Here is a 12,723-nt window from a genome sequence, read left to right as displayed (position 1 = left end):
GTGATAAGGAAGGGATTGTCATGCACTCTTGAATAATTCTGTATACTGGAAAACCATTCTAAAAGTCATTCTATAGTCTGTTCTTCTCCAGGTTAAATTTTCTGCATTTTTCAAAGCATTTCAGTAAAGCAGGTGAACTCTCTGTAGCAACCAAGATCAGAGAATCTCTCTTTTATGTCAAATGTGAAACATAAAAACATATAAAAATACTCCTGATATTTTAAGTCCAAACATATGTTATAATCAGAGCCATTATTTTCAAGCATAGCCTAGATAACTATCAACTTTTTTTTAATCCTAAGGAAACTATTCCACTAATAATAAATAATATTCCATACATCAATCCTATGAAAAAAATTTGTGTGTTCTCGAAAGTGTCAAACACTAAGGATAAAAAATTGTTTACCAAAAACTATCAATTAGTAGACACTATCCAATTAGTTAACACTATCCATGTGGACAAGTATACTTGGATGTGGACGAATGAGTATCCTTCCCTGAAATAAAACAAACACTAAGGACTGCTTTTTTGGGGGTGTGGGGGGAGGGGGTTTGGTTACTGGGGATTGAATCCAGAGGTGCTTTACCACTAAGCTACATTGCCAGACTTTAAACAAGTTATTGAGTCATATTTTACTTGGGAAATGGTTGAATGATAAGTTTTGGAAATGTAAATGCATTTACTTTACTTATACTTAATTTCTAAGTATTATTATTTCTTTCAAACCAAATGATGAAAGAAATATTTACTATAGACAACTTACAATATAATTAGAAATGTAAGAAAATGGAAGTCACTTATAATCTCAAAACAAGGCAATAACTACTCTTACATGTCGTGTGCTTTTATGTTTAGTAAATATTATGCAAATATATTTTTAAAATAACAGGCATATAATTACACTAAAATTTTACCTTTCTATTTTGTTGAGTATTTAGGTCAAACTTTTCATTATGATAAGACAATGATGGATACCCATTTTGTATGGGACCATCACTGATTATATCTAATACAAATTCCTACAAGTATAATTACTGAATCAATATAAAAGCATCTTCTCTGCAAGTCTGGAGTTTACAATTTAAACAGAAAAAAGGAAAATTTATTTTTTGTTTGTTTTTCTTGTCCCCCCGCCAACCCCCATCCCGCGGTGCTGGGGATTCGAAACCCTGTCCTTCCGCATGCTAGGCAAGCACCCTCCGAGATGGGCTGTATCATCAGCACTTTTGTTTGTTTTTCTAAACTTATCTGGAAACAAATGCAAACTTATATTGCAAAAGTTAATATGGTATCAAAAACACCTGTTTAACTTTTACCCAGATCCATTTATTTATCTCATTTGCTTTATCATTTTCACTTTTCCCATTTCCATCTAGATATACATACATGTACACCCAGCTACAATATAACACACCTATTTTTTTCCTGAAACATTTAAGTTATATATATCATTCTCTTACATGAGTTTTGTATCAGCATTTATAATTTTACATTGATAAAATACTTTCATCTACTATTCCTATTCCAATTTTATCATCTGACCTCCATAATGTCCTTTCACTCCTAGTACCAACAAATTTTAGGAGCCACATTTATCTGGAAAATTTCCAGTCTTACTCTTTTAGAATACTGACATTTAAAACAATCCAATCTTCTCACATTTTAAAAAATAAAGAACATTCATTTTGATTAGATTTAGATATTTTTGGCCAGAATATGGCATAGATGATGTTGGTGTCCTTCTTAGGACAGCTATCTGGAGACATGCTATATGCCCATCTGTCCCTCATATTAATTTCAATTATCTGGTCAAGGCATTGTCTTCTTTCTTCAATGTGCAATTAGTGTTTCCCCTCTCCTATGTAATAAAAAGACCATACAAATATCCTCCTTATTGAAAGTAGCACCTAAATTTAGTGGTCATTGATGATTCTTACCATGATGGTCTAAAATGGTAATTTTTCCAACTCCAATACTACCTCCACAACTATCCATTTGTCTTTTTTTTTTTTTTTTTTTTTTTGTGGTGCTGGGGACCGAACCCAGGGCCTTGTGCTTGCAAGGCAAGCACTCTACGGACTGAGCTATCTCCCCAACCCTATCCATTTGTCTTGAACATTCATTCTACTGTGATCAAGAGCCTCCCTTCCTCCCTCATTTATTTATCCATTTATTTTTAGAACAGAATAATGAATTCCTATTTTTTTCCCAAAAGACTCATCATTGCATTTATTTTGGTGTTTTACTGTCCCAGGTTTGGTGAGTGGGAGCTCCTTCAAGCTGGCTTCTGTGTCTTTGTGATATGCCCCCATAATTTTGTTTTATTTATTTATTTTTGAGCACTGGCATAACAAGATATTAGAAGTTCACCTTGTACCTAATTCAGTCCTGAAATTACCAGTTTTTTCAAGAAGCCTTTGTTCCTTTTAGCTGGGAATGGTATAAGAGATCAAGACCTGGCTCAGTTTTGCTTACATTTAAGCACATGTGTTTGTGTGGGCATATATATGCATGCATTTCTTATCTCTAGCAAAGAAACCCCAATAGCAATAAGCAATACTATAAGTCATTTTCTTTTTTTGCATTATGGGACTCATTTGAAATTCAATGAAGATTATAAAATTTTTGTTTTCAGACACATTGAAAGACATTTAGCAGTATTGTGACAAGGACAGGTTTAAAATCTCTAGAAAGTTTTAAATTAAATATATATATTCCCATAAATATTTTTTTCCAATTTTATTTTGGGGCCCCCAGCGGTTGACAGAATTAAATATAATGCAGTTTTATGACTGAGAAAGCCATAGTACCATGATCAGAATTATAGATTCAACTCATAAAACCAGCTATGGCAAGTACATCCTTGAAGAAGACCCATCAAATGGCAGCTGCTCTTAGCTCCCCACTGCTTTTTTGGGTCATCAAGCACTATAGAACATTAATTCATGAGACCCTAAGTCTTTCTCAGCTGCACTCTTTTTCATATTAAATAAAAGCTATTATCTGGCCAACAGGTAACTGATGCAAAATCAATGTCAAAGAATCATATCTTTATTTTATATCTAAAGTGAGAAGTGATAAGTGGTACCAATAAGGTGTATACTTCATTAAAAGTTTTTCTTAAGTCTTATATGGTCTCATCTTCTGTATTGACATGTTTAGTAATTTGGTCATGCTTATTTGATGAGTTATGTACCTGTTCTCCTCTGTAGATGACATACTCAGCATACGCCAGCCCATTGACACTTGGTCTACCAATAACTGAGTGATGACCTGGAGGGGCATGAGCCATCTTCATGGTGCTGAATTGCAGAAAGGATTTTCCAAGGGTCACTCTACAGAAAAGCATTTGTCTAAGGAAAAAAAGAAAGCAATGCTTTGAAGGAAGCTATAAATGTTGGTTTTGATTTTTTTTTTTTACAAAAATTTAACATAAAGCATAGCTAACTTGCATGTCACTTTCAAATTTTATGTCTAGGAATGGATGTGAGGTGTTGATTTATAATAAACAATTATCAGGCTTAATAGTTATAGTTTAAAGTAGTTTTGGTGTAGCTTAGAAATCACAGAAAACAACTGGCATGAGGTTGTACCTAGTGGAAAAACTGAGTGCCTAGAGAAAACTGAGTTTTGCATAAATGGATAGGTGGAATGTAAAGCAAACAAGAAAATGGAAATAGCATCTGAAATTAAGATTGAGCTTATTTATTATGGGAAAAAAAGTAAAAACTGAGATATGCTGTAATCATAAAATGGATCATTAACAAAAATATGTGGCTTAAAAGTACAGCTGAAATCATACTACTTGGGTGAAATGAATTGGAGCATGTGTCACAAGAAGTACGAAAGGTTGACAATAAAGAAAATATATTATTATATAAACTATAGCCTATGGACCAAATCCTGCCTGCCACCTGTTTTGCAAGTCCCAATTTTATAGAACAAAGCCATGCATTTGTTTATATACAGTCTATGGTTGCTTTTGCATTACAAGGGCAGGATTGAGTCATTATGACAGGGAAAAAATGACCTGCAAAGCCTAAAATAATAATTATCTAGCCCTTCAAAGAAAAGTTCAACCCCTAATCTGAGAGACAAATATTTTAACTAATAAGTACAATTAGTCACACTGTTAAATGTAAACAGTTATTATTCAAATGATCTTTATGTTATGACCAATCAGAGATAGGGGATTCTAAGTCAACTAAAATTTGTGTTGAATCTACAAAGATGACTGAGTCCTGCCTGAACTGGCTTTTTTAGTAGGGTGCCACTGATGATTCTCTGGGATGCTGGCTTGCTGTCAACTGATTCTCTTTTAGGTCCCAGAGAAATGGGTCTTGCTCCACATTAGAGAGAAGTTTTTTTGAGTTCTATCTCTATATAATGGCAGTGGTGTGTTGTCATTAGGTTCTGAGCATTCCTCACTTGTTGGTTGGGGAACACAACTTTTGACCAAACGGGAAGCTTTCTGCTTCCTGCCCCAAAACTTTACTGTTGGCTGGTGAAAATGCATAACCTGCCCAGTCAGCCCATGAGACTGCATGGCTCATGTCTGCTCACTTGGCTTGCCTTGTAGACTGCAGTACATTATGCAGCAGTCAAAAATGTCGGGGTACCAATGCCCTGGGGACAAATATTGGTCAATGCAAGACAGGAGCCAGTAAATTCACCCCTACTGATATACTACTATTCTGAAATAGAGAATGTAGCTCATACAGGTTCTCTGAAGATGTCCCAAGGGCTGAGCAAGCAAGAGCACTTGTTAAGAAATCATGGTGAGCTAGTTTTCAGATACACATCATAGTTTTCTCTACCTCTTTTTCTACCTGTCTCAGGATTTGTGCCCTCAATCCTGGTTACTTGGGACTGCACTTGCCAAAGAAGTACTAGTTATGTGCTCTGGTTTCAGGCTGTTTTCTTTTTTTTTTTTTTTTTTTTTGCAGTGCTGGGGATCGAACTCAGGGCCTTGTGCTTGCAAGGCAAGCACTCTACCAGCTAAGCTAACTCCCCAGCCCTCAGGCTCTGTTTTTGAGGAAACGCTGGCTAAGACATAAACTTGTGTGTCTAATTTAAAAGAATGACTGCTAGTCCTTATCTAGGTTCACTTTTTTTTTTTTGGTACTGAGACTGAACCCAGGGTGGCTTTACCACTGGGCTATATCCTCAATCCTTTTGAATTCTTTTTAATAATGATTATTATTTCTTATTTTTTAGTTGTCAATGGATCTTTTATTTTATTTATATGCAGTGCTGTGGATCAAACCCAGGGCCTCACACATGCCAGGCAAGTGCTCTACCACTGAGCCACGACTCCAGCCCCCTTTTGAATTTTTATTTTGATAGAGGGTCTCACTAAGTTGTTGAAGTTGACCTCAAACTTGGGATCTTCCTGAGTCACTCAGAGTGCAGGAGTGTGCTGACTGGCTAGGTTGATTTTGATTGCTTGTTTAGGTTTTTTGTCTCCACGGGAGTTATGTTTGAAGCAATCTAGCTTTTGTATGCTATATATCCTTAGTAATTTGTGTGTCCTTAACAAAAGAAATCTGACCATATGGCATCCATCTTACAAGTGCTGATGACGGGAAATTTTTTAAGGCCAATTGCTATAAGAAATTTCAAGACTCTTTTTTTTAAGGTCTTAGCTGAATCCAAAGATTTCTTATGAAGCTGACTGGGAAGATAAATCTGATTAGTTTAATGTATTAAATTCTGATCCTTGTAAAATATAATTCTTTGGTATTTTGTTTATCAGAGAATGTATATTATTATTCTCTCCAACTTCTGAATTTTAAAATCCTATTTAAAATTCTGATGTTCATTTGAATGCCACTAATTGCAAAGTTGATATTTTAAAGTTGAATTTTTCAAGGTTAATTATATATATCCTGTCCTAATGTGAACAATTCACTAGCAAACTCAGAAGCAAATTAAAGAGCCTCCTTGTTTATAGAAGTTGTCTTAGTTCAAATGTGATGAGAGCTAGAGTGTCTTTGTTCTGTAGAAGTCATTTTCAGTCTTATTTTGATTATGAAGAAAGGCACGTGAACACCAGGGAGAAAAGCCCAGATGCAGGGAGGTTCATTATAATCCATGGTTGGTGTACACATATCTGGTTTTTACTTGGTCTCAGTTTTGCCATCATTGCTCCTATTAGGGTAGTCAGCTGTTCTTACTTCACCACTAAGTCTTTCATTATTAGAAGTGAGACTTAAGATAACCTGCGACTTTTGCAAAGCCCCCCAAACTAATCAGGTTAGTTGAGGGTGGCTACCATTACACTGAAGGTAGGATGCTCACCTATGACATATATAACATGACCTGTCTTTGTGTGTGGGGCAGCCTGTTCCTCCTCCAATCCCATAAACATACTGGTTGCTTTTTGAGGAGTTCTCAGCAAAATAAATCCCAGCTCCAAACATTCCTCCTATATATGCATGACGCTCATCAAAGCCTTTATGAATAATGGCATTAATGAAAGGAGAACCTAAAAATATAAAAACAGAAATATTAGTTTTTGAGCAGTTTTTGGAATCTTAATTAACTGAACTGAGCAGATTAATATTAAGAAACAACATACAAATGAAAAAGTTTATTTTGGTCTATTATACATAAGTTATTGTATTGTACTAGAATCATATCAGTGACCCACAGTGTTTGTTAAGAAAAAATACAATATGGATGTAAATGGTATGAGGTTTTTAGATAGCAAAGTGCAACATGGCTTTGAAAACAGACTATTTTACGTGAAGGCTTGCATTTGATAAAGTATAAAAAAATAATTAGGTGGCTCAACTTGCAACTGAAGTTCTGAAATAATCTGGCAAATTATTTTCATTGCATATGCCTTGGAAAGTCTGTATTAACATGCATATGAAAGTCAGTACAACAATTATTTGTAGGGGAAAAAAAAACCAAAAACAAGCAATTTTAACTCAATTGCAATATATTCAATCATGTAACTTTCTCACTTTATTAATTTTGCAAAAGCGCAGAGAGATGTCTACAACAACTGTATGCTACTCACCATGAAATAGCATGCGCTCATTGTGATGGTTGTGATTCTCTTCAGATACTTCTTTTTGTCTGTGACAGAATCGTTCCCTCAACTTCTTGTTGACAACCTTTTGAATCTTTATGGATGAAGAACAAAGAAGCTAAGTATTAGAAAAATTAAAGTCTATGATCTAAAATGAAAACTATTATTTCTTTTAGCGGGGGGAGGGTGGTGAGAGAGTGTCAAAAATGTTTTGGACCTATTTGTTTAAGACATTATATAAAAAAGATAAAGTTGCCAGGTGTGGTGGTGCATGCCTGTAAGCCCAGCTATCAGGAGGCTGAGGCAGGAGGATAGAGTTTGAGGCCAGCCCCTGCAACTTAGTGAGATCCTGACTCAAAAAATAAAAATGGCTAGGAATGTAATACAGCTCATAGGTAGAGCATTCCTGGGTTCAATCCATGGTACTACAAACAAACAAGTTGCTTTGACACTGGAATTCTGTTAATGCATTAGCTTTTAGTGACAAACTTTTAGTTACAAGTTTTTAATTATTCCATACCAGAATAGGTTCTTGCTTCAAAAGGTTATTTTTAAGCTTCTGCCTAGGCTTAATGAATTTTATAAGATGGGGGCCTGTAAATTCATGTTTCTAAAAAAAATTCCCTGGGTAATTATAACATTTACCAGTATATAATTTCCACAGATCCATTAACTCAGAGTTAAATCAGTTCTCAATGAATTTTACTCATCTTCATAAAACCCCTCTGAAAAAAGTGGATAATGGTCACCTAATTCCATGTTATAAATTATGACACTAAGATTAATAGATATATGTATTCTGGTATCACTGACTCAAGGAGATTGAAAATCCAGGCCTTAATAAGATACTACTTCCAAACAATTAAAAAATAATTATTGTCAGCTATGGTCTGAATTTTTGTATGAGCTGGGAGACCCACATCCAAATATGCGTCACCAGTTCAGACTGACACAGCTTTCTGCTTCCAGGTTTGGTGTTTTGAGCATGTTTCAAAGGGATTAGAAGTTGTATTGTATTGAGGACAATGACACCTCAACTCTGGGCATCAGGTAATTATCTCTGAAAGTTTGAAAATATGACTTTTTAAAACAAATTTTTAATTGTCAAGATTTTTTAGGCGAGCCTTGCAATCCAATTACACCATGAAAGTTTTTAAACTTACTCGAATGACATTATATCTGTTGAAAATGCCACCAGCATTACCACCATCTCTGTGTTCTCGAATAGTACTCTGCATCTATAGAAGAAAATAATTAACTCTGTGAAAATACATCAGTGTAGAATTCCAAAGACAGGACTGTCTATTGTCTTCAATACGTCCATTTTTCTATATGGTTTCTACTGATGAGTCTATACCTGGGTCTGATAAATAAGAGTTCACTACAAATTGGTCAACAAAAATTTAATGGCTAAGTACTTATGGTGAGAAAAGTCACAACAATAAACTTGTGCACTTTCTGTTTTTGTTCTTCCATTCACCAAACTAAAAGTGATTATCTAAAAGAAAAAGTGTTTTAAACCCCCAAGTTTCTTGGGCTGGGGATGTAGATCAATGGTAAAACAGTTATCTAGTATGGGCACTGGTCAGTGCTTAGAAAACAAAAACCAACTCAAACCAAATTAAAAAAAAACAAAAACAAAAAAACAAGTTTCTGACAGAACTAATTCAAAGAGTGAATTCTCTATTTATTGCTCCATTTGGGAAGATATTCAGCACATTTGTACATTATCTGAATTGACTACTGGAAGAATAATTAGGCAATAAAACACTATAGAGGATGTGATGTCTTCTTGATATGGTGACTAAGTATGAGGCTGAAAGACTATCTTGGTTAATATTCTTGAGTTCTCTAAAGTAATTTCCTAGCATGGGAATGGAAATGGTATGAGCACTGATTAAAAAAACAACAAACACACAAATAAATGTAAACATATACTTTTCGCTTATATATTTGCATAATAATGGAACCAGGCAGCTGATTTACAATAATGGAATTAGGCACTTCATTTACTATCGGTAATAAGAGAGGCACAAACCATCTGTAGAGAGAGAATCTCTACATCTTCTATCTACCAGAATATTCATGCAAATAGCCTTACTACAGTGCTTAAAATAATTGTGACTGGAGAAATGAGATGTACTACAAAATTATGTGGCATATATGAAAATTTGGTATATTATAACTGCATAAAAATACAGATTAGAAGATATTTGCATCTATGAGGCAAGACGTCACTCCATATCAATCTTAGGTAGTTCTAATAAGAGTCTAATTTGCATAAGTTTCAAGAAAAACTCTGGAATATTATAAAACAGACCTGCCCCACACACTGAACAACCTAGGGTTATGATATGAAAGCAATGTGACATAGCTCTAATCTGAAGTTATATTTTAATTTTGGCAATATCCTATTACATTGGCTAAGGGATACTAAATAATAGTCAAATGATCATAAGATGATCAAGATGATCTTATGTCTCCTGGAAAACTAGGTTTAATCACAAGTTTCAGGAAAAGAAAACTATAAACTTTTAATGTCCATTACCTCTTCTTCTACTGATTGATATTCTTTATCTTCTGGAGCAAGATCTAGCAAAATAGTTCCCTGATTTACACAGTGAAAAGTCAAATAAGGATTGGTTCCTGTAGGAGAGAAAAATTAACATATAAAACAAGAGTCCATACTATAAAGGCTCTGAATATAACAATGAATATTCAGGATCTGAATATAGCAATGTAGCAGGTTTAAAATATAAAAATTATCCTCTAAAACTTTTTTGGGAGAGCTTGAAATGGTCACTTAAAATAGCTTTATAATACATTACCCTTGTTAATTTCATGGATGGTATAAAATACAGATAAATAAGACTCAAATTTAAAACTTCCTTAGTTTCATGTCACTGTTAAAATTTTATTAATTCTATAGATTAATTCAAGTTGCTTCCTTTCTCTTCCCTTGCTTTCTATTGTGAAAGTACATCTAGCAAATAAATATAAAAAGGGAAAGAGAAAGATAAGAGTCTTGCAATAGCAAAGGACAATGGAAAAAGACTGAGCTGATAGTCATGAGGGAAGGAGAAAAGTTCCAGAAGTGGTAAGAAAGAAAGGTCAGATTATGAACAGCCAGGTTGTAAGTGCCTGCTCTTAATCCTAAAAGCAACAGGACCCTATGGAAGGGTTTCTAAGGAATGGAATGATATGATCATACCTTTATTTTGAAGAGTGCCCTGGTTACAGTGTAGAGAAGGAACTGGAGGGAGGCAAAAGTGAAAGTTGGCAATAAGCTGGGAAGTGGTTGTGACAGTGTAAAAGAGTGATGAGAGCTTCATTAGGTGAAAGCAGTGGGAAAAGACAGAAGTACGGAGATTCAAGAGAAAGTTAGGATATAAAGTATATGGAAAGAAAGGAGAATGTCTCAGATTTTTGAAGTCAGTGGGAATACAATGCGAATGACTGAAATGGGAAGGCAGCAGGTACTGTAACAGTACTATATTGCATGGGTTTTGTGGTCAGACTGCCTGAGTGGGTGCCAGCCCTGATATTTAACTTGCATCACGAATTTCTGAAATTATTTTCTGAATAGCTTACCTTGTTGTCCACCCAAAAGTCTTTCTACTCCTTTGATTAATTTGTGGCGGTGTCCATATGCATTGATGCCTATTTCTTTCAATTCTTCATGACCCATATCAGCCAACACATCTAATGTAATCTGAAAAGTGAAAAAAAAAAAAATTAGTAGCTAAATCTTAACAGTTATTTAGAGGACAAAAGCTCTTCCATTTGTCCACATTGCTATAACTACCGTACAAATTAAACACTTCTTTTGTTTCCTTTATAAATATGATCTTATAATTTTCTCTAAACGTTGCCTTGATAATCTTAACAGCTCTTTTTCTTACTTGAAATATTCCTTAATTTGCCTTTAGTCAATGGAGAATTTTAAAGTGAGAAACAGCATTTCGGAAATACAAAGTGAACACTGCTATTATTTCTTTTTGATTATTAAATTCTATCTTCTGCTTTCCTCCAGATATAAGAGAGTCAGTAGCTTGAAAATGGGGGAAATTCCAGATCCCATTATCTAGCAGCTAAAGGAAATGAACGATGAGGAAAGGGAATAGTGCTTGGTAAAATTAAACAGAATGTAGCAAAAGGAATTAGCAGTTTTAGGTAAACAGAACATCCCAGTGTTAAGAAATAGTAAAGCTAGGAATAGGCTGCCTTAGAAAGTAGTGATATTTAGATATGAAGTATTAAATTAGATTATAGACCATTTTCTAGAGAAGCTGTATTAAAAATTCCAATTTGGATAACAAAAGGGAGAGTAGGTGGTTTTTAAACTCTCATAAATTATCATCAGATTTAATAATCCCTGCTGCTACCAGTCTGTTTTTGCATAAAAGAGTGTTTTAAAAAATTTTTTTGGTGTTTATCCTTGTAAATTTTATCCTTGTAAATGGAGATGATTAGTTGGCTCAAAATTATTTAAAACCTTTGTGGACTAAAGTAACTGTGACTTTACTACCACCCAGTGGCAGTGTTCTGAATGCACAGGATAAAATCTTGGGCAGTCATATTTCTGAGAATTTAACTCATTATTTCCCAGTCAGAAGTGAATCCTGTGATAGTCAAGTACTAGTTTACAGGATTAGCATTTGGTTGTCTCTTTCCCTAGAAAACAGAAATCCTTTTATAGACACTCTTACTTCTAACTCAAATGAGAATTTTAGAAAATTACCCACAGCTTTTTTCTTCCTTTAGTCTTACATATTACATTTAAAAAACTGACAAATTAGGCCTAGAGCTCTGCTAATTTTTATCATCAGAGTGAAATATTATATAATCAGTCTGATCATCTTTGTGCAATGCGCATACATCACATCACTCATTCTTTGAAGTAATTTACTATATTGCTTCTAAGTGGCCATTTAAGAAATAATTACTCCATTGCACAAAATGGGCAATTCACTTTCAATCACCCAAAGGAAGTTTCCAGCAGAGCTTTTAAAATTGGCAATTCTGAAAAACTTATCTTTGAAATAGAATAGTTCACAAAATAAAAGGAGTCTTTACATTTTTAGCTAGATATGATTTTAATATAATTTGCAAACCATGTTATCGATATCCTGTTTTTTTTCTTCTAAATGTTCTAAACTTCAGTTTATATATGGTTGACATAAAAACAGGATCTCGTAGGTATATGGTAATTTTGACTCAAAGACTCCTTTTTTTTCTGAATTGATACATGTAATGCATATGTGAAGGAAGTAGAAACCAGGTGGGGGGGGGGGGGAACTTCACAGTATTCTCAACAATGTTCCAGAGAAGTAATGGAGAATGTTTAATATATTTGTTCTTTATAGAGATCCCAGTTATAAAATGAATACAAAAAATCCAGACCAAACCACCATTGCCAATGAAAACCCCTGACAGATTGTTACCAAGGCATTTAGTTTACAAAGAAAGATTGAGAGGAAGTCTCTATTGTGGATAGCAAAGCAAACTCTAAAACATCCTCCAGAGATCCTTATCTTCTAGTATTTGTGTCCTGATTGAAATCCTTTCCTCATGAGTGTGGGCTACACTTACTCATTTCTAACAAATATAATATGGCAGAAGTGATGGGATATTGCTTTCCACACTGTCCTAGGTGTTCACTTCAAGGACTGTTCACCTAGGG

The 12,723-nt window shown here is 34.4% G+C and overlaps 1 protein-coding gene across 1 annotated transcript in view; it reads right to left on the bottom strand.

Annotated features, from left to right (window-relative positions):
• Positions 1 to 12,723, bottom strand: part of Tnks (tankyrase) — a 194,521-nt gene that overhangs the window by 4,406 nt on the left and 177,392 nt on the right. The window contains 6 exon segments of the mRNA XM_047547891.1: positions 3,198 to 3,354; positions 6,302 to 6,488; positions 7,029 to 7,134; positions 8,204 to 8,278; positions 9,589 to 9,686; positions 10,632 to 10,752. Of these exon segments, the coding sequence (XP_047403847.1) occupies positions 3,198 to 3,354; positions 6,302 to 6,488; positions 7,029 to 7,134; positions 8,204 to 8,278; positions 9,589 to 9,686; positions 10,632 to 10,752 (744 nt within the window).

The sequence above is a fragment of the Sciurus carolinensis genome, chromosome 4, assembly GCF_902686445.1.
Source record: "Sciurus carolinensis chromosome 4, mSciCar1.2, whole genome shotgun sequence".
Classification (NCBI taxonomy): Eukaryota; Metazoa; Chordata; class Mammalia; order Rodentia; family Sciuridae; genus Sciurus; species Sciurus carolinensis.
Note: the sequence above shows the minus strand (reverse complement) of the source record. Positions and strands in the feature narration are given on the sequence as shown.